The 27,500-nt window shown below is 43.2% G+C and overlaps 1 protein-coding gene across 9 annotated transcripts in view; it reads right to left on the reverse strand.

The window, feature by feature from the left end:
• Positions 1 to 27,500, reverse strand: part of dachb (dachshund b) — a 55,859-nt gene that overhangs the window by 4,738 nt on the left and 23,621 nt on the right. For 8 of the 9 annotated variants that reach the window (XM_058066428.1, XM_058066426.1, XM_058066425.1 and 5 more), the window contains 8 exons: positions 9,883 to 10,001; positions 5,623 to 5,733; positions 4,162 to 4,347; positions 3,243 to 3,406; positions 2,728 to 2,833; positions 2,590 to 2,664; positions 559 to 662; positions 349 to 496 (listed from right to left, as the gene is read on the reverse strand). In XM_058066428.1, coding sequence (XP_057922411.1) covers positions 349 to 496; positions 559 to 662; positions 2,590 to 2,664; positions 2,728 to 2,833; positions 3,243 to 3,406; positions 4,162 to 4,347; positions 5,623 to 5,733; positions 9,883 to 10,001 — 1,013 coding nt within the window. The remainder of the gene's footprint in view (positions 1 to 348; positions 497 to 558; positions 663 to 2,589; positions 2,665 to 2,727; positions 2,834 to 3,242; positions 3,407 to 4,161; positions 4,348 to 5,622; positions 5,734 to 9,882; positions 10,002 to 27,500) is intronic. The other variant, XM_058066431.1, reaches the window with a different exon arrangement.

Genomic DNA, 27,500 nt, shown 5'->3' on the forward strand with positions numbered 1-27,500 from the left:
TCCGATTCGCCGAATCGTGACAGGCCGCTATACGACGTCGTTTGCAGCGTTGCCTGCGCGTCCAGATACATTGGAAACATAGTCAAGGAAGTGCCTTTTTATAACGGATAAAATCCGATTTACGCATATACCGGATATAAATCCGATATATGCGTAAAACGGACATTTTCCGGATTTCGCTTATATCGGACAAAACCAGTGGGAACAATTGAATCCGATATATCCGAGGTTTACTGTATAAGGATTAGTGTAATATTATATTATTATATTATTATTATTATATTATAATATTAGTGTAATCTTGTAATATTCAACATTTAAATGAGTCAATCCAACAGGAGTTGTTACCTCTGCTCTGCAGTTCAGAGGTCAACTGCCGCTCCAGACTCTCCCTCATCTCTCGTTCCCGGTAGAGCTCCATCTTCAGCTCCCTCTTCTCCGCCTGGATCTGCTTGTCCTGCACGCGGGCGTTCTCTACCGCCACCTTCAGGAGGCCCTAATACATAAACGCACATTCTTGAAGAGTCCACACGGCGCCAACATGGACATCCAAGATACCTGTATGTTGGTGAGGAGCGTCTCCACGGAAGACAGGCTGTCGGCAAATAGGAACGGGGCAGGGAAGCCCGGGGGCAAGGCTTGCCCAAGCGAAGGTTCTTCTTCTGAAGACAAAGCAAACATGGAATATTCTGGAGTGGGTTTCCGGGATGTAAAGATGTGCACAGCAGAAGAAGTTGGAGACATGTTGTTGTTGTTAAAGTGTAAAAGTCAATGATGCAGCATCAGGGGGATCAATTACACTTGACACACACACACACACACACACACACACACACACACGGCTCGTTAGTATTCAGACAATCATGTGAGGTACTAATTGGCAAGGATTAAACACACCCTTCGTGTGTGTGTGTGTGTGTGTGTGTGTGTGTGTGTCACAGTGTCTGCTCAGCTCTTAATGCCTAACACACTGACAAGAGAGTTAACTCTGCTGTGAAATTAACGCTGATTGAGATGCACTCTAGCACACACACACACACACACACACACACACACACACACACACACACTCCTATCTGCTACTTCATCCATACGTCTCCTCCTCCTCCTCCTCTTACACGCTTATCTTCCATCCTCTGTCAACTTCCTGTATTTATTTCTACCATTTCTTTCCTCCTTCATTTTTCTGTCAATTTTATTTATTTTATTATTACCAAAAAACACAAATTTGAGAAAGTGGACTCAGCCTTCAAGGGGGTGTCTGACTGAAAGCTTTTCTCATTTCGTTTTTTTTTTGTTGCCGATAACGCTGTCCGACACCGCAGTTGAAGGACAGACAAAAAAGTTGAAGAAAACAAGTCAAATATTCCAAAAGATTACAAACTAACACACCAGTCTTTTATACGTGTGAACCTCATTGATGATTGACAGCTGCATGTTTCCACTGAATACTCATGCGGTGGGGAAAAAAAAAAGTATTTTCGTCCTGTTAGTTTACCCTTTACACTTTAAGGTAGGTTTAGGTAGAATTAATGTATAAATGAATGGAGAGAAAAAACATTAAATAAATTAATTATGAATGAATTAACCGTATCGATAAGTGGTTAGCACGTAGGCCACACAGCTAGGAGACCAGAGTTCAATTCCACCCTCGGCCATCTCTGTGTGGAGTTTGCATGTTCTCCCCGTGCATGCGTGGGTTTTCTCCAGGTACTCCGGTTTCCTCCCACATTCCAAAAACATGCTAGGTTAATTGGCGACTCCAAATTGTCCATAGGTATGAATGTGAGTGTGAATGGTTGTTTGTCTATATGTGCCCTGTGATTGGCCGGCGACCAGTCCAGGGTGCTATGGCATCAAATACTTATTTCCCCTCAATCTAATACAAATGTAATTTTAAAAATATATATTTTGTTTACATTTTGACTCTCCATAACAATTCTGTACTGTTTATCATTATAAGGGGGTAAACTTACTGAATCAGAAGGGGATCAAATACTTACATACGCCAGCCTCTGCCCCCCAACGCGTGTGTGTGGTTTATTATGCAAACGTGACCCATCGCTTCCAGATGGCGCACGTCCACCGGGAACATTCCAGGATGCGCTTGTGTGCGCCAAAGAGGAGTGGTTAAGTTGCACCAACGCGTCTTTGACTCGGCCTCAGATTGGAACGGCAGCAGGTGCTTTATTTTCACAAGATGGAAAATAATGGGAGAGGCCCTGCTTCTGCTTTTAGTGGGCGGCCTCTTGACCCCTTTTAGCCCTGCCTCCTTTGCTACACCCTAGCCACCCCAACACACACACACACACACATGCAGACACACACTCTCATCCTCTCCCTCATTGGCCTGATTGATGGCTGGGAGACAGGTGATCAATAGGACTGACAGAACATCCTGACACTTCACTTTGTGTGTGTGTGTGTGTGTGTGTGTGTGTGTGTGTGTGTGTGCATGTGTAAATACAGGAGATGAAAAAAGTGAGGATGATTTGTCAGTTGTCAAAAGAAAATGGCTGATGTTTGGATGAAGGTGCATAATGGAAGTTGTGTGTGTGTTTGTGTGTGTGTGTGTGTGTGTGGTCTAACCTTTGTCTTTTGTTATTTTCTTGATGGGCGTGGCAGGGTTGGCCAGCGCCACATCTGCATCAACCGAGAGCAGGCCTGGAAAAGGAAAAATATGAGTGAATGCAATGGTCGCACTCCGGAGCGCGTTGGTTGGCGTACCAAGTCTTTCTGGCGAGCTGGAGGCGGAGCTACTGGGTTGCGACTGCAGGGGCGTGTTGGTCTCGTCAACGGAGGGCGACAGAGAGGGGCTGTCACACACACGCTCCTACACAAACACACGCAAACAAATCACACAAATAAATAAATAAACTATGTCAATATGAGGGCGGTGCCCTGTGATTGGCTGGCGACCAGTCCAGGATGTACCCCGCCTCTCGCCCAAAGACAGCTGGGATAGGCTCCAGCACCCCCGCGACCCTTGTGAGGAAAAAGCGGTAGAAAATGAATGAATATGAGGGCGACACGGCGGTCGAGTGGTTAGCGCTCGGAGACCAGCTAGGAGACCAGGGTTCAATTCCATCCTCGGCCATCTCTGTGTGGATTTTCTCCCCGTGCATGCGTGGGTTTTCAAAATGTAATAATTTAACAAGTAAAAAATACATAATTTGTAATTTTAAAAGTGATGAAAAATTAACTATATTTTCATGAACAACGCAATGTTCCGATGATGTCACCTTGATAACGGGCGCCCGATGAACGTGTATCTGCTGAGCCGCAGCGGCCATGTTGGCGATGGTGCTGAGGTGGTTCATCTGTGACATCGCCATGGCTACGGAGGCGGGCGGCAACCCCATGGGAAGCAGCGGGTGGGGCATCATCATGAAGGGCAGGTCCAGTCCTAAAGGAGGAACACACGCAGCTGTGATGACACCATCACCGACGCGGATCGAGTGACGACTGTGACCTCCTGTTGAACTTCAACCTCGTTGCGACGTGTCAAAAGTGTCGCTAGGGTAGCTGAGGGCAAACGGGAGGACGGGATTAAAAAAGAAAAAGGTGAAATAACCTCCAGAGGCCGTCACCTTTCACCTCTGACCCCAAAGCAGGCCTTCGTGAAGGCCTGGGCGTGAAGACGTCTGCCGTCTCAGCTGGGAACGTGCACGTGAACAGCGTGTGTGTGTGTGTGTGTTTTTTTATCTGTGGCAGCCGCTTTCACTCCGATAAAACAATAACGCTGATTGCTGTTGTCGTGACAACAATCAATGTGAGTGTTTGTCACCTCCCGCAGTGCGTGTTAGTGTGTGTGTGTGTCCCAACACATGTGTGCAATAAGAAACATTTGCGCATGTGTGTGTGTGTGTGATGTTGATGAATTGAGTCATTTAGTTGAGTGTGTGCTGATTAATCCAGGCAGAGTGTTAATACAGGAGATGGGAACAGATTAAATGGCGTACATTAACACATATTGCCACCCCTTTGACACACACACACACACATGCACGCACAAGTGTGCGCACACACCTCACACCTCATGTGTTGTTATCAAGAAAACCTTTCGGACACTTTCATTTAGGGTCCGTCTTGTCACTTTGATGGGGACAAACACAATGGCCACGGTCACGTCGTCATGGATACGGAGGTGTGTTTGCTTACTATTAGCAAGTAGCTGCTGCTGCTGGAGTTGCTGTTGATTGACAGCTCCCAAAGCAGGGCCCCGCCCGCCGCCTCCCGCCGCACCTGCCGGGGTGGTGCCTCCACCACCTCCTCCGGGGCCGCCACAGTGGGCTCCGGCCAGGGGGCTGCTCAGGCGCTCCTTGTCCCAGGAACACTCACTTCCTCCTGGGCACACAAATAAAACTGTATGTAATAATAATAATACACGCGCAAACACACACATATCACAACATGTGAACAACTTCCTGCTTCACAAACAAAACGACAATGCTCTCTCTCTCTCTCTCTCTCTCGGTGTGTGTAACTCTACCTCACTCAGCCACCAGCTCGCCTCTTCTTCCCTCCCTCATCCATCTTCATCTCCCTCCATTAGTTTGAATTAGCAGCCGTCTCTCTCTATTATTGCCTACTGAATTCCCTGCGCCGTGTGTGTGTGTGTGTGTGTGTGTGTGTGTGTGCGTGTGTGTGAGACAGCTGGGCTGCGTCCCCTCTCTGCCTTTACACCGGGGAAGAAAAGAAGTATAAACAGATGGGCAGATGTTCTCTCCCACTTTCTCTACACACACACACACACACACATACATAGATATGTCTTCTTGCCAAAAGTGTTGCTCGTAGCAGGAAAAAAGTGCTGTGTCTCAAATGCCATACGTCCGTCAGTATACTTCATTATAACGCTGAAATGCATTTTGCTGTACTTTTCAGTGTGAAAACACTTGTGCACTAAGCAACTGTACTACTACTGTAACTGTACTCAGTACTAAGTACTAAGTATAAACATGAACAGGTTGAGACAACTCAATATTTCTATTGAGTTTTAAGAGTTTTCCTTGTCTTCTTTGCTTTTTTCAAAAAAAGGAAAATTTGCCAAGTCATCAACTTTGGCCCGTAAAAAAAAAAAATGTTCTTTGTGTTTGCTCCTCCGATCCTGTCCTACCTCTTCTTCTCCCCATGCTTGCTATTGTGTGCCACCAGTGTGTGTTATATGACAACAAGGTAGCACAAAGACACACAAAGGCAATGTAGTGCAAATGATATCAAAGATGGAGAGGCAAAAAGGAGCAGGAGTGTAGGGTTCATATATATATATATATAATTTTTTTTTTTTTTTAAAGAGGACAAGATGGAGTCGTTTGACGGGTCAGCACCACAATCGTTCACCTTTCTTCTCTCTCTGCTTTTTGTTTTGCTTCCTTTCAATAATTCACACCAGCAAACACGGCAGGGATGGAAAAGTGCACGTGAACTCTTTGTTTAATGCACGTCAAGCATGAAGCACACACACACACACACACACTTGTGACATGTCCATTTAAAACACAATGAAGTCACAGGGTGAAAAAGGAAAGCACAACATTCTGTTTTTGGAAGAAAAGTCTCATTGAAGAAGAAGACGTATCAAAGTGTGAGTGTGTGCAAACGTGCGCTTGTTTGTGTTACCTGCATTGGAGTGCAAGTCATCATTGTCCGACTCGTTTCCGTTCTGGAGACTCATCATCATCTTCATCTTCTGCAGCTTCTGGAGTTCGGCCATGGCGGCTGCTGTCAGGCCTGATACACACACACACACACACACACACAAACACACAGGTACATAAGTCAATATGAGTAATAACTTAGTGAGAATAAGTTCCTGCTGTCCCCTCCAGGGGGCAGGACTGAGGTGACACATCCTGACTCTGGAGCTTCATGGTGCAAGTTTCCTTTGAAGTTTTCCACATTGCATTCAAATGTTTCGGCCAGTTTTCGGACACCTCCCCGAGGCCACATTCACTGACATGCAGGAAGACAAAGCAGACACGCATGCATGCACACACACATGCATGCATAGTGCACGTGCACACACTCTTTTGTATGGACTAAGATCTCTGGCTCAGTGCACTGACCTGGAACTGACTTCTATACACAACAACCAGCAGAGTGAGAGAAATGACCCTCTGTGTGTGTGTGTGTGTGTGTGTGTTTGTGTGTTTTGTCTCATTGTTCCATTACATTGTGTGTGATTCCTTGTATGAATGTGTGCATGTGTGAGTGAAGGAATGCATGCATGTTTTTCTGTGCATAACATGTATCTGTGTGTGTGTTGGCTTTACCCCCATCACGGTTGAGGGCATTGGAGGAATGTCCAAACCACACACACACACACACACACACACAGTACAGTTGTCTGCGAGCTCTAAAAGAGAAATGAAGATAGAAGCATTAAATAAAAGTACTTATGTGTTCATTAGCGGTGCTATTTTAAGGGGGTGGGGACTTTGAGGGAAATGTGTCTCACACACACACACACACACAAATAAGGACAGAAATGGGAGTGGCTAAAGACAGACCTTTTGCAAATTGATTATAATGCTGATACGCACACACACACACACACACACGGACATAGAATGACTCACTTCAATACGAGCAAAGACGATCAATAGCCGGAGCAGAGCCACTATACTGTTCTCCATCATGACTATCACACACGCACACGCAATAACACACACGGCTCCTCAGATCGATGGCTTTCCGCTGCGTCCACGGTTACTGAGCATCGACCCCCGTCGCTAATGGCGACCAAGGAAGCTTGGGAATTAGCGTGTGATTGATTGACAAAGTGCTTCAAAGACACTTGCATCATCACAACCTGTGTGTGTGTGTGTGTGTGTGTGTGTGTGTGTGTGTGTGTGTGTGTGTGTGTGTGCGGTAAATGTATGCAAGTGTGCGCTAGTGGTTCCCCTTGTGGGTTGTCTGTATGTTGTTTACTCATCTCTTTTCCAACGCAACTTTGGTCCACACTGCGAGTCATTAACAAGCTGGTGGAGCATCTTCTAGACTGAAGACCACCACCACCAACACCACCCCGCCCGCCGCCGCGACCCCGCTCGCGTGAAACCAGGCCCATTTGACTCGTCAATATTTGATGGCGCACTTTGAGAGACGGAGTGACACTTTGAATAAAACAAACAGCAAAAGAGAGAAATTGCTCTTTGTGTTCTGGATTTAGAAACACACTGTTCTTTCTTTCTTCTGCTCCCATGAGTGCAAAGTCCAAGAGATTCAAGGCACGAGCACTTAAGTCGGCCATCTTTGGCTTTCACAGAAAGGCCTGAGATGCGTGTTTGCAGTGGCCAAACAAACAAATAACAAACATTGGGTCAACATTCAGTGAATGAAATTAATTACCGTAATTTCCGGCGTATAGGCTGCTACGTTTTTCTCATGCTTTAAACCCTGTGGCTTGCATAGTGATGGGGCTAATTTATGGCTTGAGTGGCTTTATGGCTATGAGTTCCCATGATGCTTAGAATGCAACTTCAGGAAGTATTGAAGTGGATGCTAATAACACATTTTGAAGTCTTATGCAACTACTGTGTTGTGATCCGACAACACAGCTAGTGCTAGCTAGTGCTTGGAGTGCTCGGACCACCGCCAGTCCACTATCATGAACAGACTTCGAAAGGCTGGACTACTGCATAATGGATAATAATAATAATAATAATGTGGACAATAATAATGTAGTAATGTAGTCATCCCATAATGTAGGACAGCTACAGCAAAAGACACGAAAGTGACACCAGCATGACAACAAAAGAGAGGGAGACTGACAAAGTGTGTGATGAAGGAATTATAAGGCTGTTCACTTGTAGCATAACGGATAATAATAATGTGGACAATAATAATGTAGTAATCCCATAATGTAGGACAGCTACAGCAAAAGACACAAAAGTGACATCAAGCATGACAACAAAAGAGAGGGAGACTGACAAAGTGTGTGATGAAGGAATTATAAGGTTGTTCACTTGTAGCATAACTTTTCCTTTCACTACAGCTTTTGGCACTTTTGCTAACTTTCCCATGCTATTGTTGTCAATAATCTGTGGTTGTTTTCTCTCTTTTTCTGTCCCCTTGTCGCATGTTGTAAATAAACAGTATTAGCGACTTTCCACCAGTTTAACCTTGGAAGACAAGAGAGATGAAAAAAGACTTGAAGCCACTTTAGCTCCTCTTATGATGCCCCCCCACGACGTCCACCACTCACCACCCATCACACACACACACACTCCCCTTCATCTCCTCCCCGATCGCTCATCCTGGCTCTCTGCAGGTGCACATGAGAGTCTTGAAATGAGTGTATTCTTTTCACGAGAAGATTGAAAGCCCTTCATCTGTAATCAACACACACGCACGCACAACGCCGCTGTGTGTGCGTGTTTATCTGTGCAAAACATGTGTGAGTGAAATCAGTTGTCAATGTAGCGTAAATTTATGCATTTGAGGAAGTGCTGTGTGTGTGTGTGTGTGTGTGTGAGACAAGGCGAAGCATTGAGCTGTGTGTGCGTTTTTTTAAGAGAATGAATTAACAAGTCAAATGAGCGTCTGCAAAGGTTATGCATGCAAACTCCCACGCTGACCATCACAGCGTCTTTGTTGGACAAGATGAGGCCAATTAAAGTGATATTGCTCTTTGGTTGTCGACCACGCCCCCCTCGGTCGCCTCCATGTTGAAAGTGGCGTTTCAACATCTGCCACATCCAGTCTTCATCATCATCCGTTGTTCTTTACTTCCTTCCTTGTTCGTATCAACTTCTGGACCCCCCCAAACCCCCACCCCACCCCTGCAAACCAATGCCCTCCACCCTGACCTCCTAAAAGCACCTCTCTGCGCTCTCCGTTTTCCAGCAGTGTGATAAATGTCCATCTGTGATTGGTCGCCGCACCCCGCCGCCACAGAGCCCGCGAGGTCGTAAACAACAGCCCATCTCCCCCAGCAACCGTCCCGTCTCCATGGACGCAAGGCCCGCCTGGACGACCAGCTTTGTGTGTGTGTGTACGTGTGTCTGTGGGGCGGAATGTGACTTGTGATGACTGCCAACTGTGTGTGTGTGTGTGTGTGTGTGTGTGTGTGTGTGAGTGTTCACTAATGAGTGCTCATAAGTGAGCAAATGTTTTCTCTGGGATTCACTAATGTTCAACAAACACACTCTCACTTCTCTATACACACACACACACACACACACACACACACCTGGTTGTGCGCAGCCAGCAGTGTGTGTTTGTGTGTGCGTGTGATTAGTATGCCACAGTGAGCCGTGTCCATATGTCACTAAACACAACCATGTTTTATTAATCCTGGAAGAGGAGGATGATAAGAAAGAGGGGGGAGAACTAGGAGGAAAAGGAGAGAGGGAATTTGGGACAAAGTCGGATGTAAGAAAAGGAAGTAAAGAACGAGACGGAGTAGGAAAGAAAGTAAGGAAGGATGGATGTGAGGAAAGAAGGACAAGTGGAAGCAGAAGGGGACAAAAGTGAACGGGGGAGGAAGGCGGAAAGTGAGTAAGGAGTGAGGAGGAGAGAGAGCGCATGGAAAAAAGGAAGGGAGGAGGGAGAGATGGACAGATGGAGGAGTGAGACCCAGGAGACGAGTCATTCATCACACCAGCATGCTGCCTGCACTCGTTCACCTTCTTTCTCTCTTCCATCTCCTGTTACTCCCTCCATTTATTCACTCATTACTCCCTCCATCTCTTTCCTACCCGCTCTTTAATCCCTCTAAACCTTCTCTATATGCTCTAATTCCTTCCTTCTCTCCATCCATTGTCCTCCAGGTGGAGGTGAGAACCATAAGAGGAGACAGGAATGACGAAAAGGATGCGGTGGCCCACTTTAGATAGTCAAAAGATTGAAAAAGAGGAAGCAGAAAGAGGCTCTGACCGGTGTGGGACAGCAGGTTGGGGGACAGCAGGCCGGGAAGGCCCGGGTGAAGCAGCCTGGGGCTTTCCTGGATCCCGGCGCCGGAAGAACAACGCTTGGGAGGACGACCCGGACGAGAGCTGCAGGCGAGAGACACAGAGAGCAAAAAATGAACAATGCCATCCCATAATGCTTTGCAATCATCACACCACACTTTTTTGTTAGCGCGTCTCCACTTTTATTTTGAAGGACTTTTTTATTGTGAAGCTAAATGTGAAAGAGTCTTTTGCAGCGAGCGCACGCAAATGCACAAAGTAGGCTATTAGGCCCGGTGACACTCCAACATGACGACGACAACACATAAAACATACGTGCACGCGTTCAGGAGCCACGCACACGCAGGCCAACTCTCGGCAGGGCGGCTCCATAACAGATGGCTCCGCAAAGTCATTTACACCTAGCGAGCGGGCAAGCAAGTGAAAGAGAGAGAGAGAGAGAGAGAGAAAGGACCAAGAGGCCCATTGAAGACACACTCAGACAGGAAGTGTGACGGTCATGTGACTTCCTGGTAAACATCAACAAGACATGTGATTGGACTGCTGGCTTATAAACATGCTAGGTTAGTGATGATTGCCATCGATAGTGACAGTGTTTGTGTATATGTTCAGCCGGGATAGGCTCCAGCATATAGTGAGAATAAGCAACATAGAAAATAGATGGATGGATGGAAATTGGAAGAAAAAAAGACCAAGATGAAGAAGCAGTAGCTCTCCAGGAGTTTTGCGGCAGGTCCCACTGGGAGGAGCACAGCAGAGGGTGTGAAAAGATGTGCAGGGAGAAGTAGCAGAGATTGTTTTTAGGTGTTAAGACACACACACACACACACACACACACACGATGCAAGAAAGCATGAAGAAACGAGAACATGAACATTCACTTTTCATCTGAACTCTGATTCACCTCTCTCTCTCTCTGTCACAAATATCACCGTATTAGATGACCGTGTGTGCAAAAAGACACACGATATCGCCTTCTCATTAAACTTACAGTTTTTTTTTGTGTTGTGTTGTGTGTGTCCCGTAGGGTTGCCATATGTTGGGTATTAATCCTCGTCAACGGTCCACTCTCTTTTCTGCACAGAGCTTGCGAACAAAGAGCAGGTCACACACACACACACACACACTGACCTACATTCATTTGATACACTTAACCTTGAATGTATTCAAAGCTCTAAATATATCTGTCCTCCTCCTTCATGGACGACCACTTCACCTCCCATCCAGTGGACGCCACCAAAAAAAGTCTCACCAGGAAAGAAGATGACAACGTAGGCCGGTTCATTGTAAAAGAAAGAATCATGACCTTTTCACCGACACACACACACACACACAACAATCCAATGAGCCACCTTGAAGTAAGTCTTCCCACTTTGACACACGCCACACAGTCCTGTCCTCCCAAATGGCCGTTTCTATAGCGACAGAGCCTTGATCAATACTTCGTCATTGGCTCTGATGGCCGGTCAGGGTCGGTCACTCACACACACACACACACACACACACACACACACGCACATGCACGCAAACAGGCATGGCGGTGAATAAGCACGGTCTTGCTAACACGTTTGACAGATTGATTTAGCGGGAGACGAGCAGAGGTCACACACACACACACACACACACACACACACACATAGAGTGCAGTTTATCAAAGGCGGGTTCAGTCAATACGTTGGGCTGAAAGAGAGGCAGCCCCTCGTTGGCGAGCATCTGGATCTCGTCCTTCCGTTAGTTTGTCCTGCTCGTGTGTGTGTGTCCATTTCCTGCCTCAAAGTCTTCCCGGGTGTCTTCTAATCAAGAGCCCGAACCCACGTCTACTTTATTTACTACGAGACTAAAGCTAAAGCACATAGAAAGGAATCTCTAACTCGCTATATGGCTTGTCGCCGACTTCCTGTCGTGCCGACATTGTCATAAATCCTGTCACACCTCCTCATCCTGTGCGAGGTAGTGTGTGTGTGTGTGTGTGTGTGTCTTTATTATTTGTTTTGTGGCAGAAGAACAATCTATTCTTTTTGAAGAGACACCAGAGAAACGGGATGTATGCCTGTCTGATGACACACACACATACACACACACACACACACACACATCATAATCATGGACGCTCACACAGAAAGAGAGATGGATGTTTACTTTCCTCCAGGCTTCCGCCTCTTTGATTGGACAGATGAATGACTTCATTGTGCGTATGTGCATGTGTGTGTGTGTGTATATGTGTGTATATATGTGTGTGTGTACACACGTGTGGAAGGAAGGGAGAAGAGGGTGAGGCAGCCAATAACAAGTATTGATTGATAAGAGAAATAGAGCGAAAATAATCTGAGAAGAGGAAAAAGAAAAAAAAAATCACCTTAAAAACAAAAGAGGAAGAAACAGGAAGTCTAATTGACTAATAACACGCCTCACTTGGTGTCCTTCCCATTGGATCCATCCGTCTATTCCTTCTGTATGGAGGAACAGGTGTGCTTTGGGACAAGAGGCAAAAAACACTCCTGCATTTTTAACCAGTACCTATTAAATATTAAACACCTCGTGCACGCGCACACACACACACACACACACAATTGCTGACAAGACAAGTTATACAGGTCGATGGGCTAACGTGTGTCTGCATGTCTGTACAAATAAGTGTGTGTGTGTGTGTGTGTGTGTGATGGCTTCAAGCGTCATTACTTTACTTCCTCGGCATGTGGGCAAATACACACACACACACACATATACTGCGCGTGCACACACAGCTCTCACATGTTAGCATTTAGGAGGTAAAACTATAACAGGCCCTCCCACCCCCCCCCCGTCCGTAAGCTTTGAAGTCGTCCCTGACAAAGTGGAACAACAGGAAGTTTTCAACGCTCCAACGTGGAGAAGGAATGTGCGCCAGACTATTGAAACAGGATTGGGATTCAAATTGAAACATAATATGATTTCAAAATGGACGCCGCTCATTTGAAGTAATATGAACAGCGAAGGAGCGAAGTGTCGCCCCCCGCTGGACAATCCAAGAACATTGAACGCTTGGACGACTCCGCCTCCTTCAGATCAATTTTCATCCCTCCATCTTGACGGGAGTTCATTTTCTGCCCCCACGACTCTTCATCCCTCTTCCCCCCCCCCCTCCCTCCCTCACCTGTCTTCCCCCCACCGTTAAGTCAGTGTAATGTAAATGATGTGCCATCGATCGCCCCTGACAGTGCAAGGACGCTCACCTCTCCTCCTCCTCTTCCTCTTCTTCTTCTTCTTCTTCTTCATCGCCCTGTCATCTCCCCCACTCCACCATCTTTTATCTCTCTCTCTTTCCACCCCTCCCGTGAGTCTCTGCCTTACTCGCCCGCCGCCTGTCATCTTTCATCCCTCCATGTTGCTCCTCTCGCCATCGCTTAAGTCTCTTTTCTCGCCACGGCGTTTGAAAGGGGGGGGGGGGGTCTCAGGTGATTGTGTGGGGGGGCACTCAAAAATGGAGGGCGCGGAACAAGAAGAGAAGAAAGGTAAACCTTGTGGGCCGTCATGATGTTGATGATGATGTTAAGTCCCAAGAGTTTCCTCCTCATCCTCACGTCCTTCCTCACCCGCTCTCTCCCATCTGTCTCCCTCGCTCCTCTGTTTTTTTTCCCTCCATGACATTCTTGTCCGACTTGGAGGGTGTCATCCTCCTTTTCTGCTGAGTCGGTGCTTAACACACACACACACATACACACACACACTCCAGATGTCGAGAGACAAGGTGGTGGTGGGAGGGGGGTGGGCGGGGGGGTCTTTATTGGATTGTCTGTGTCCTCTATTTGGATAAGGAGAAGAGAACGAGGGAACAAAGGAGGACAAGTTGTGATGGGAAGAATGAGAGGATGCTGCAACAAGAGAAGAAGAAGAAGAAAGTGCACGCACCTGGGGGCGGAGCCTATGCATTAAATACAATCCAGTCAACTTTAAGACAAAGTTGGCATGCAAAAGTTGTCTTTTTCACACACTTTTATCACGTATCAACGTATCACATGTACTCAGTCAACACACACACACACACACACACACACTGAGAGGCTAAAGCCTGGATCCTACAATAAGTCCAGTTTTATGACTCGTGTATAACACCAACAGCTGAATCAATATTAGTTTACACCGGGTCACAGTGGACACACACATGCACACACACACACACAGATGCTTCTCTCGCAGTGCTTTCATGAACACACACATGGAATCTCCCAGAATATATTATTATTATTATTATTAGCATTATGGTTATTATTATTACTAGTGATGCTCCGATCAGGGTTTTAAGGCTGCCGATTCCGATCATCCGTGAGTGAGATGGGCCAATACCAATTACATGTATTAACTGTACATTTTTCAGTTTATTTATGGTGAGTGGTATTGGGCAGGGGGGCTGTTAGACACGTCAAAGGACTCCTGGCCTAGAGGGAACTTTGGCTTTTTTTGCCTTTGTGAAATTATTTTTGTACTATTTGACACAAACCTGAATTTCATTTGATGCATGTTTTGATTATTTTTTTTTAGCTAAAGCTAGCAAAATTACCAGATACAAATAAATATATATATATATTAAAGGGGACCTATTATGTTCATTTTTTAAAGTTCATTATGTTCAAGTTCAGGCGGCACGGCGGTCTAGTGGTTAGTGCGCAGACCTCACAGCTAGGAGACCAGGGTTCAATTCCACCCTCGGCCATCTCTGTGTGGAGTTTGCATGTTCTCCCCGTGCATGTGTGGGTTTTCTCCGGGTACTCCGGTTTCCTCCCACATTCCAAAAACATGCTAGGTTAATTGGCGACTCCAAATTGTCCATAGGTATGAATGTGAGTGTGAATGGTTGTTTGTCTATATGTGCCCTGTGATTGGCTGGCGACCAGTCCAGGGTGTACCCCGCCTCTCGCCCGAAGACAGCTGGGATAGGCTCCAGCACCCCCCGCGACCCTCGTGAGGAAAAAGCAGTAGAAAATGAATGAATGAATGTTCAAGTTCATGTTCATTTCCTTTGTATGGAGTTGTGGACTCCAAACCCACACAGAAAGCTTTCTAGACCTTCCAGAATCTGCACCTATTCCAGCTGTATTTCGTTCATCTGAACATTCCTAATCACTACCATATATTTACACACTCTTTGTATGCAGGGAACGATGGGTGGTGAGATGGTCAACCTCTTCATATAAGAAAACACACACACTCACACCAACATTACAAACAGTAACATAGTAAAACAGAGTTGTAAAGTTTTACAGAGATAACTAAGACGGACAATTCTCAGGCTATGACTCAAATAAATATTGAGCCCGCCCCTTAAATCATTGTTATTATCAATATTATCATTAGTTACAATAAAGAGTAAAGAGAGAAGTTGGACTTGTGATAGGCTAACACAAACACAAACAAAGCAGAAGAGAGGTCATGTGACATTTAAACATGACATAAATAAACTAATAAAATAATAAGTTTAATTTAAAATTCAAATGAGTTGAATAACATAGGCATATGATAAGGTTTACAGCATTATAAGCTTTTTTTAATGTAACATTTACAACTATTAATTTACATTTTTAATTTTCAGTGCATGTGTCTCCAACCAGGGAATCCTTTATTCATCTTTATTATGTGTCTGTGGGTGGCTTATTCATTCACAGAATAAGAATGTGAACTACGTCATAGTCCAGTCAAGCAACACACAAAATTAGTGTGTGCACACGCTGCCGGAATTCGTCACTGCCAGAGTAAACATACCAAGTTTATATTCATTTACACGGACATTAATGTTAGTTTATGTTCGATACTAGTAAGATTACTCGATCAACACAGGCCTCCCCTGAACTACTTTGATACCCCAGGTTCCCTTCATATCTGAAAGCCAATCAAAATCATGGAAGACTCGTAAAACTGGTCACAGCCACTTGTCGCTTGGAATGGAATGGAATGGAACGGAATGGCCTTTATTGTCATTATATAAGATGTACAACAAGATTAGAGAGGTTCCCCTTTCAGTGCAGTAGTCAAGTTAAAAAAAGTAGAGTAAAAAAAGACAAAGTTTAACAAGATATATAAAAGATATCCAAAATATACACAAAATATACACATAATATCGTGTGCATGGTTTGGCGAAACTCATCGCCAACTGCATAACACGGTCGCCTACCTTGTGTGGCACCCATAGCGCCCATGTACAAAATATCTAAACGTGCTTTGGGCGCATTAATTACATAAGTGGGGTGCACGTGCGACACACACAAGTCCACAAGAATAACAATTTTTTCCAAATCTGGCACCAGCAAAAACCGTATGAAAGACACTCAGACACTAAGACTCATAATACAAAATATTTTGGTTCCCTTCTCAACTCCGCACTAACCAGTTCTGATCCAGGCTACTCCAGTGTAGTTGGTGCTCAAGACCATATTCAGTGCATATATGTGTGTCTGTTTCTGAACTGTTCTGCTCCAAAAGACAATGTGCGTAAAAGAAAGTGACACCGCTTGTGCTGTCAGGAGCTTTCAGCAGCTCGTAGACCAGCACACTTGTCATCCTGCATTAAAGGACGCACAGTGAGCCGGGGAGCGACAGGAAGTGAACACGTGCGCAGTCTTTAGATCTGACTGTGTCCACGCAACTGAGATGTTTCCTCCTCCTCATCCATGACTCAGCAGAATAATGATTAGAAACGCTCGCTCATGCTTCCAGTAACCATTAGGGCCAGAGTGGGTCACATGAGCGCCCCCTTTCCAGGAACATGTGTCATCAGAGGCCTTCGCACAGTCCCAACTTTGGGACTAAGTCTGAGTCTGGAGGCTTTAATAGAGTCTGAGTCAGACATGTGTTAAGTACAGCTGACTGACAAGCTTCTTGTTATTGTGTGGATGTGGAGAGGTGGTCCCATTACATTCTCTTTAGTCTACATCAGGGGTCTCAAACTCAATTTACTTGGGGGCCGCATCAGGTTTTAAAAAAAAAAAAAACAACCCAAAAAACGCATTTATTAAAAACAGAAAAATGAATAAACTTTGCTTTGGTTCTGATTTTCTACAAGAAAAGCTCTGATAAAACATTCCACTGTTCTCAAATATCTTACTTTTTATTTTTCTACACAAAAGAAGATGAAAAATAAATAAACAAATCAAGAAAAATCAATCAGTAATAAATAAATAAATATAATAATAATAATAAAACGTCAAATAATAAAAACTTAAGAAACCACATATAGTTGGTGGGTATACAAATTATTTTTTTCAAATTAAAATGAACAAAGCATTATTAGAGCCCTGTAGACATGACAAAACACGACTATAGTCACATTTATACTCTTTTTATTTATAACATATTGCGCAACTGCAGGGTCTTGAGAGCTAGCGACCTAAACGGTAACCTTCAAGTTATTTCCCTTAAACTTAAATAGCCAAAAACTTACCACTTCCACACGGATAGAGAGGATAACTATGAACAGTTATTTAACCTTTAACATGAACATTAATCAAACGTAATCATTTCTTCTGGGTACATGATACCATACAGCATCCATATCATACTTGCGCGGGCCGCACTAACATTAAACTTTCATATCAAGGCGGGGGCCTCAAACTCGTGTCCTGCGGGCCACATTTGGCCCACGGGCCGCGTGTTTGAAACCCCCTGCATTACATTCTCTTTAGTCTACATGGTGTCCATACTCACATTATACAAACAATTGAATTCTATCAATAATTAAGTAATTTATCGTTTTTTAATAAAAAGTGAGTAATGTAATTCATGCCACTTTTACCTGCTTTTGAAATCTGTTAAAGTTATGTCAGCTCAAGTTTCTAGTTACACAGCCATGTTTCTATACCCCTCCCAAATGATTTTAAATATGAAGTGTGAATATGTGAAAATTCTCCTATTTCCCGAGCTAGATAAAGTCCTTAAAATCCTCCTGAGGGATTATTATTATTACCTAACATGTGAATCCTCTCAACGCTTTACTGTAGTTGATAAGAACATTAAATGACATTTAACATAGTTTACCGCTCTGATACTCGCATCTTTGTGATAAAAAGTGTCACTCTCAGCTTCATCCCCATCGTTCTCCTCGTCTGGTACACTGATAGTCGTGCCGCTGACCTCGTGCGTCTACGTTTGTTGTGACTGTGAAAAAGGCTGACACCTTTGGTTTTAATAAAAGCCGTTTGTTTTCCCTCTCGCTTTATTCTCTTCTACAGTTATATTCATTATCATTTCACAACATCATCAACAAGAACCACTGGATTTAGGAATTCATTTAGAAGAGAGAATTAATGACACTGGCTATCCAACACAAAAGCTTGGAATTGGAGAAAGATATAGATCCGGACACTAACTTTTTTTTGTCACATCAGAAATGACTATCCACATAGTACACATAAACAGTGTGTGAGTCAAAACCAGAAAACTCAAAGTAATCTATAAATATATATAAATACTGTATATTCAATGGTGTGAAAAGTGTTTAGTAAACACTATGTAGAAAGGGAGGGAATGAGGGAGTCGCCTGTATCTGTGCTCCAGAAGGCAGCGGATGCGGCTGAAGGCACCCAGCAGAGGTGGGCAAACATGCTTTTCATTCATTCTCTGCAACCACTTCTGAATCTGTGAGCACGCATGTCAGTTTCGGCATACCCAATTTCGGCTGTCCAATGAGCGTGCACAGCTCGCCTGGGACCGTGACCACTGGAAACGGCCTTTGTGCACACTGATTTCAGCAGTGGTGACAAGGTGACGGACGAGTGCCGGCATTTTGTCTCCTCTCTCCAGGATGCAACGGGCACAGAAGAGGGAGTCGGCTGAATCAGTGGTTCAGAAGGCAGCGGATGTGGCTGGAGGGGCCCAGCAGAGGTGGATAAACCTGCTTTTAATTCAGGTTTTCAGTTAATAGTGTGAAAAGACTAGAAATGAATGCATTGTTATGGATACCAGCATTTTGTTCATGTTCTGGTAAAACATGCGTATTGGCTTTGTTGGTTTTGTTTGTTACAAAAATGACGCTTGGCCATTTTGACTTCGTAAACGTATCACAAGAAAAAAACCTTGGTGACCCCTAATATAGCAAGTAGTACATTTAATCATTTACACTGCCTGTATGTGATCAGTATTGGTATCGGCCAATTTCAGTCATGGATTATCGGATCGGAACATCCCTAATTTCAGAAGAAAAATCCCGTCATCTCACTAGAAAAAAAATGAATTTGACAATACAGTTTTGCTATTTTAAAAGTTGAAAATCATAACAGGAGAAAAAGTCTTTTGAAGCATTTTTACGAGCAAAAAGTTGCAATTTTACAAGAAAAAGTAGATCAGAAGAATAATAAACACTCCTTCTAAAACCGTGTTGCTTTAGCCGTTAGCATGAAGCAGCAGGAAGCCAAGCGAGGGCAGAGGAATGTGGCGGCCGGTTTTGTAGGTCACCCCAAACAAAGTACACGTGTACACGCGCACACACACACACACACATAGAGCCCTCCGCAACTCAGCTTCAAGCAGTACCCCATTAGAAAAACACACACAGGTGCATACATTCAACACATACACACATGTTCTCACTCACACAACACAAATAATCACACAGCTTTCATCCTCTGCGACAGGAAATGCTGCTTATAGTGTGTGTCTCTGTGTGTGTGTCTGTGTGTGTGTGTGTGTGTGCAAACACAAACTTTCTCATGTTCGACACACGTTGATGTTTGAGCTCACAAAAACAAACTAGCATAATCGTGAGGACACACATTCCTTCCCACTTCACATATGAGGAGTGTTTTTTTTAAAACTACAAACATGGCCGACAAAAAAATGCAGTGCACAACACAGAACTAAAATGAGAAGAAAGAGAGTGAAATAAATCAGCGTGCTAGAAGAAACACAAAGAATGAAGAAGAAAAGAGAAGACAATGATTTGACAAGAGAATGGAGTGTGTGTGTGTGTGGGGGGGGGGGGGGTAGTGATTAATGAAGGACGAGGAGGAGGAGGACGAAGACATTCAGTCCTGTCCATCTCCTGCGGCAAACACACACTTGCTCCAATTAAAGCTCCAAAATGACTCTCATCGTTTGTGTCCGGAGGATGCCCCCCCCCCCCCCCCATTCAAGGAATCCGATGTCCCTCTCCTGTCCTCATTTCATTACACTCAACCACCATGCAGTTAGCGACCGGCGACGTCACACAAAACCACAGACGTGTTGCTCTCTCCGAAGCCAATAGATGACATTTAGTTTGACCCTAAAATACCCCCCACCCCCCTCATGGGAGCCTCCAGGAAATAGATGGTGCTCTATTTGGGGGGGACACAATTTGAATCACTTGTGTGTAAATTTAGCACAACAAGGAACAACAAAAGCATGAGAAAAAGAGCGTCCTCGCTTGTGAGAAGTGTATTTTTAAACAACTAAGTCAACAGACTAAAATAATCAAACGAAGGAAAAAAAATGGGCTGAAATTCACCAAGCTGCCTGTTGCTAGGGGCGTTCTTCACAGCTATGCTCTAGGCCCCCCTGAGATGTAAAGTCATTAAGGATTTTTTTTAAAAAGCGACAAACAAGCGACGTACAAGCTAGTTCAAAACAGTCAGTTTAGTCATGAATGCATCATTGTTTCAGTTAGCCCCTCCCCTTCTGCTATGTCACCAAGATGGCAACAACTGGGGACTCGTCATTTGGACCATTTTGAGTGCAGCATCCAACTAAGAACTAACTAGAAGTCATTACTAACTATTGTTAATAGTTCATATTGTTGTACCCAGCATGCTTTGCGGGCATTTGGAAAAAACTGTTTTAAGTTACGTGTTATGTTTAGCACCGAGTTGTTGACTTATGTGATGGGTAAGCTGTGGATGTGTTGTTTTCGTTTTGTTGCACCGTGAGCAAGGATGTCCATCTACTGTATATCTAGACAGCCACTCCGCCAAATTTTTTAAACCCAATGTGGCCCGCGAGTCCGAGAGTTTGCAGGCCCCAGCTCAATAGTCACCCTCTTGGCTATGTAGCGGAAGACCTAAGCAGTGAACATAAATAAGTATTATATGTGTTTTTGTTTTATAAAATAAAAATACAGTAAACCTCGGATATATCGGACTCGGATACATCGGAAATTCGCTCACAACGGACAGATAAAAAAGAACCGATTTTTCTGTAATGCATTTCCAATAAAAATTCATTGCATATATCGGATTTTTTCATAACGGATTGGAAATAACGTAGGCCTGACGGGCGTAACAGGGCCTAGCTTAATTAACAATTTGTTATGCTCAGAGTCCAATAAAGTTAAATTCTCATTACCTTACGTCTCTTTTCATTGCCCAGTCCAGGTACATTGGAAACATAGTCAAGGAAGTGCCTTTTTATAACGGATAAAATCCGATTTACGCATATCCCGGATATAAATCCGATATATGCGTAAAACGGACATTTTCCGGTATACGCATATAACGGATTTCGCTTATATCGGACAAAACCAGTGGGAACAATTGAATCCGATATATCTGAGGTTTACTGTAATAATAAATGAGAAGCAGAAGAAAAAAATCAGCCTCGTGTTTTACGGGGCGATTCAAAAATCGGCGATAATGCTCCATCAATTGGTTGCAATTAAAAAGCAAAGAAGAAGAAGCGGGTAAAGACTGTGAGCGTCATTTCTGCTAAGTGAACACTAACAGTAATAGATTTGGGACAGCACTATATTGTCAAAACTGGCGCCCGAGGGAACTCGGTACGCAGTTACTGATGGAAGTGTTCCATGTGAGACGCAGCCATTGTTTGACTCTGGTTTTTTTAAGGCGAACATGAAGCTAATGTATTGGTAGAATGTAAAATAAAAGTAAGATGATGTGTTGATGTTAACACAAGCTAGTGCAGGCTGACAACAGAGCAGCTGGAGCATGAAATCACACAGAAAGACAGTCGGGGGGGGGGGGGGGGGGTGACACGAGTGGGGAAGCATAGGAGAAGAAGAGACGGGGGTCGCTGGCATGGGCCAGATATAGAGAGAGGGAGAGAGAGAGAGAAAGCGAGTCACCAGGTCAAGTGAGGGAGTGTTTTTTTTTTTTTAGAACCCAGAAAGAAACAGACACCAAATTCATTGTTTTCATTGTCTAATTCAACCACGGGGAGGATGGAGGGATGGGGGAGGAGGAGATGACGAGAGGAATCACATTCCTGCCCTCAGTCTGGACTAAAAGGCAACAAAGTACGAGTGTAATGGTGCATGTATCCAAAATAGGATTTTTCAGAACAGAACAGAGACACAGCGATTTCTTACATGTTACGCATTAACTGAGGGACAGGAAGTCAAACTGCCTCACAATATAGTGTACTCTGTAAACAATTACTTTGGTGAGTCACGGCAAGCCGGAGTAACAAGGACAAGTCAGAGTTTCAAACCCCGGTGGCATCTTTTAAAGCTTCTACTTTGGGAATACTTGGCCTTCCTGGTGAAATAACCGGGATTCATATTTCTATGTGGAGTTTGGGGTTTTGGGGTTAATTGTAGACTCTAAATTGTCCAAAAGTGTGAATGTGAGTGTGTGTTTTGTCTCTATGTGCCCTGTGATGAGCTTAACTGTGACCTGAATGTAGACAAGCGGTGCAGATTTATAAGCAAAAAGCCACAATTAAAGAAAAATGACTACATTTACAAGAATAAAAGTTGCACTATGATGAGAAAAGTAAATATTTTACTATGAAAAAGTCGCAATTTTATGAGAAAAAGTCCTAATTCTACATCAGTTGTCATAATACCACCATATTGTGAGAAAAATAGTACCGTAAGTTCCACTTCATAAGCCTCGACTAATTTATGACCACCTTCTAATCCCATAATAATAATCTCCAATACAACAAAACTTCTAATAGTATAAATACCGTGCCGTTGGCGAGCCAGTGAGGTGAAACGGTAGCACTTTCTTTGGCAAGAGCCATGAGTTATCAGGTAACTCATGACAAGCTCGTCAACCCAACAGAAATCACTAGAAGTCATTACTCCATAAGGTAGAAAATAAATATTTAAGACAAGTACTAATACGAGTTTAAAATAAAAAGCAACAACCATTTTAATTAACAGCAACAACCAGTGTATTGGTACTTCTATTGTATATTTGGTCAGCCCATCAGATATCGCAGGAGGTCATTGCTCAATATAACAGTCTGACTCACCATGTCATCTTAAATAGAAGACTAACATCATCACATAGCAACTGTACACAAAAAGGTAAAAGGTTAGCTAAGAAATGTATAAGACAAGTACTGATTCAAGTTAAAAAATATATATATTTTAACTCCAAATGTCGCTCAGAACTATACAAGCACCAGTAGTAATAGTTTCAAATTTAAATTGGTACTCAACTTATAGAGTTCTGACCTACCTGTTTAGTGTTAAGCTTCTGTGTGATGATTTCAGCACAGTCATACAGTTATATGACAAATGACCTCCTGTGATTTCTGATGGTTTGATAAACTGGTTGTGAGTTTTTACATAGTTCAGGGGTTCCCAAACTTTACCAACTCTGGGCCCACTTGAAAATCTAAAAAATGTCCGCCTATAAACAGCCCAAAGAGCACTTAACGTATTATTATTATTATTAAGATTCAGGATTGAAATGAAAGTATAATATTTGCAAAAATGAATCATGAATGAATGAATCATATTTTTAATGACCTTGCATGGCCCACTTGCAGTACTACCACGGCCCACCAAGGGGACGTGGCCCACACTTTGGGAATCACTGACATAATTCATGATTGGCTCCTGTCAAATAAAGAGCTGTCTAGTCTAGTCCTCACTGATTGATGTGCACCACAATATGTTGGGTTTTAGTGCGTACCACTTAAATACCCAAGTGTCTTATACACCGAAATTATGGTAATTTGGATTTTATTTATTAGAGAATGGCCTGCTTGCAGTGTGTACTTTTATGTTTCATGTTAAAATCACGAACACGGCTTATATAAAAGCTAAGCAGTTTTGTTTTGCATTTTATTTTGTTCCCTTAGTGTATCCGTTACACCCCTCCAACAAAGTGTGTTCAAACAGTGTTGGTCTGCTGCAGTCCTCCGACTCACATCCCTTCATCCTGCCATTTCCAGTCCAAGTTAACTGTTCCTGATGGAGCCAGGTCACATGACCTTTGTCCAAGGCCCAGCGCCAGTCCCAGACTAAATTTACTCCAGGCTAATACAGCTTCCATAAACAAACTTTATTTGGGCTCACGACGCCGGGAAAAAGTATAATTTGTGCTCATTTTAACGACTTCCTGGTTGAAAACTCTCACACCCCCACAAGAACACACGGATGCTAATATAGACTAGAACAGGGGTCTCAAACTCAATTTACTTGGGGGCCACTGGAGCTAGGGTCTGGGCAAGGCTGGGCCGCATCAGGTTTTCCAAAAAATAAAACGCATTTATTAAAAACAGAAAAATTAAACTTTTTCAGGGCTTTGGTTCCGATTTTCTACAATAAAAGCTCAGATAAAACATTCCACTGTTCTCAAATATCTTACTTTTTATTTTTCTGCACAAAATAAGATGAAAATAAACAAATCAAGAATAAAGAAAATCAATCAATCAATAATAAATAAATATAATAATAATAATAAAACGGCAAATAATAAAAACTTAAGAAAAACCACATATAGTTGGTGAGTAGACACATTTTTTTTTCAGATTAAAATTAAAATTTATTTACAACATATTGCGCAACTGCAGGGTCTGGAGACACATGCTAACTCGCAAACTAGAGAGCTAGCGACCTAAACGGTAGCCTTCAAGTTATTTCCTTTAAACTTAAATAGCCAAAAACTTACCACTTCCACACGGATAGTGAGGATAACTATTAACAGTTATTTAACCTTTAACATGAACATTAATCAAACGTAATAATTTTTTCTGGGTACATGATACCATACAGCATCCATATCAAACTAACATTAAACTTTCCTATCAAGGCGGGGGCCTCAAACTAGTGTCCTGCGGGCCACATTTGGCCCGTGGGCCACCTGTTTGAGACCCCTGGACTAGAAGGACGTGGAAGCCATGACGATACAAAATGATGTTGTTAGAAGAAGCTGAACATCACGACTTGCTAGCCTTACTGTCTACTATGCAACGGTGTAATAGCAATAACAGCGAATGCTAAAGCACCATGTTAGCATGGTAATACGCTAAGTGGTATTAAATAACACAGGAAGCCACCCAAAAATGAATAGTAATTAAAAATACAAATGATGCTAACGAAAACGATTAAAAGCAGTGTGCTCATTTCATTTCATTACAAGCGCAACAAAGTCAAATTATTAAAATGTGTGTCCTTTTTAAAAGGTGCACACACACACACACACACACACACAATCACATGAACGCTCCCTGGCTTGCTTACATAGACGCTCTTGCTGTCCTGTAAAGCGCAATAAAGCCAAACACACACACACGCACACACAGTAAATCTCACAATAATACGTCCTCCGAGTGTACGTGTACATGTGTGTGTGTGTGTGTGTGTCTTTTATGGGTGTTGTAAATTTGGCTGCCGGCATTGTTTTTATCAGCATATTTGCAAGCTGTTTAGCCAACGGTGCAGATGTCACTATTACGACCCTCCCAACACACACACACAGCAAATAATACACAATAGGCATTTGACACTGTAGTGTTTGTGTGAGTGTGTGCGAGTGTGTAATCCTCCATAGGCTCACCTGACACACACACACACACACATAACATAATCCATAAGATAAGCTTACACGTTCTTTTCTTTTTAAGCAGATGCATGGTCAGTGTGCATGCATGTGTGAAGGTCAGCTGTGTGTGTGTGTGTGTGTGTGTGTGTGTGTGTGTTATCTGATTGATGCTAAGAACAGTGCAGCGTTTAGAAAGAGGTTGCAACCTTTCAGCTTCCATTCAATCAGACGAGAGAAAGAGAATACCTCCATCTTGTCAATGCACGTTCACACGCTACACGCTAACAATAAACTCTAATGTTAAAATTGCCCATTCATTCTTAATGAGATATTTTGAGCATCTTGTATGCACAAAAAGCAAAAATGGGGGGGGGGGGGGGGGGGGCAATGTAAAGAAAAAACTCGTGTCACAACATCTCAAGAAAACTCATTCAGAAAAAAAGCCTCATGGACAATTAATTCATTACACAATTTTGCCGGTCTCAATATATTTCCATGTGCGTTTGTGCTTTGTGATTTCATTCAATCAGGCATCAAGTAGAAGGTTTCATCACCTTGGGACGTTTTTTTCCATAGAACAACGGCATGAATAGAGTGAGCCCTTTTGTTTGTCATCTAGTGTCTTTGTTTTGGTGTGTGTAATATCGTAAAAACTAGGGATTGACCGATAACGATTTTTTTCCGTCACCCTTAGCCAATGGCCGATTTTGCTTGGGCCGATATTTGTGTCCGATACTGCTTTTGCTTCCTCAATTTATATGAAAAAATGACAATGATAACCAATATTACAGGTCTCAAGTTGAAACAAATATTAATTGAAATGTAAACACTGAACACAGTAGGATTCAGCTTTCTTAAAGTCACATTTAAACAGCATTATCAACTTTAAAAGGAATAAATATTCAAATTTTATTCAGTATTATATTCAGTTTTATCTAGCATCGATGTGATGACTGATGTTTGTCTGTAAATCATGTGGCGGAAAAAATATATCGGCGAATCCTCACGCGTATCGGCCGATACCGTCGGTCGATCCTTAGTAGAAACTTTATAGAAATTAACATTGATATATATTATCATGTAGTTTTAATATGTTGTCATTGGTTTTATTATAAAAGTAATGTTCAAATGTTGTCTGGGTTCGTTCTCGTAGACCCAATTCCGTGTATCCTTCCTCGTGACACCACTAGGTGATACTAATAACTAACACCACAAAGCTTTGTCTCTATCGGGACAGTAGATGATCGGATTGTACAGCAATGGATGATGAGCGGATTTCTAGCTGGAATCTGGCTTCCTCCATCCCAGTCAATCACCCCTCTATCCATCCATCCATGAACACGGATATACTGTATATACATGCATATTAGGGCTGTCACAAGATTAAGATGTGACAATATTTCAGGCAGAAGACGATGACATCAGAATGTGAGGTACGGCATTGCGAATGTTGACGATAATTTACATAATTAGGAAGTGGGATTGCGCGAGGCGGTATTGCAACCGCATAAAAAGTACAGATATGCACCTCAAAAATTAATCAGTGCCTAAACTCTGGTTGTGTCTCACAATTGTTTACACTCGTCTCTGTACTTTTTGGCAAATTCCATTATGGCCTTCCCTTTTTTTCATGCTAATGAGTGGTTTGCATCTTCTACACTTTTGTTCAGACGTACAGTAGTGAAACGTCCGGACTGATTTTTCCAAAGAAGAGATCATACAGACACAGAGATTAAATCTTAATCTTAAAAAAATGTCTGGAAAACCATGGGACATTGAAAGGTGGAAGAAAGACCACCTTGACAGTCCTGATGGTATCCGACATAACTGACAAGGAGATCCCACCTGAGATGTTTTCCACATGGTAACAGTGGAATGAAATCATGATCTAGGGTGATTTTTCCTT

The sequence above is a fragment of the Doryrhamphus excisus genome, chromosome 3, assembly GCF_030265055.1.
Source record: "Doryrhamphus excisus isolate RoL2022-K1 chromosome 3, RoL_Dexc_1.0, whole genome shotgun sequence".
NCBI classification, from domain to species: domain Eukaryota; kingdom Metazoa; phylum Chordata; class Actinopteri; order Syngnathiformes; family Syngnathidae; genus Doryrhamphus; species Doryrhamphus excisus.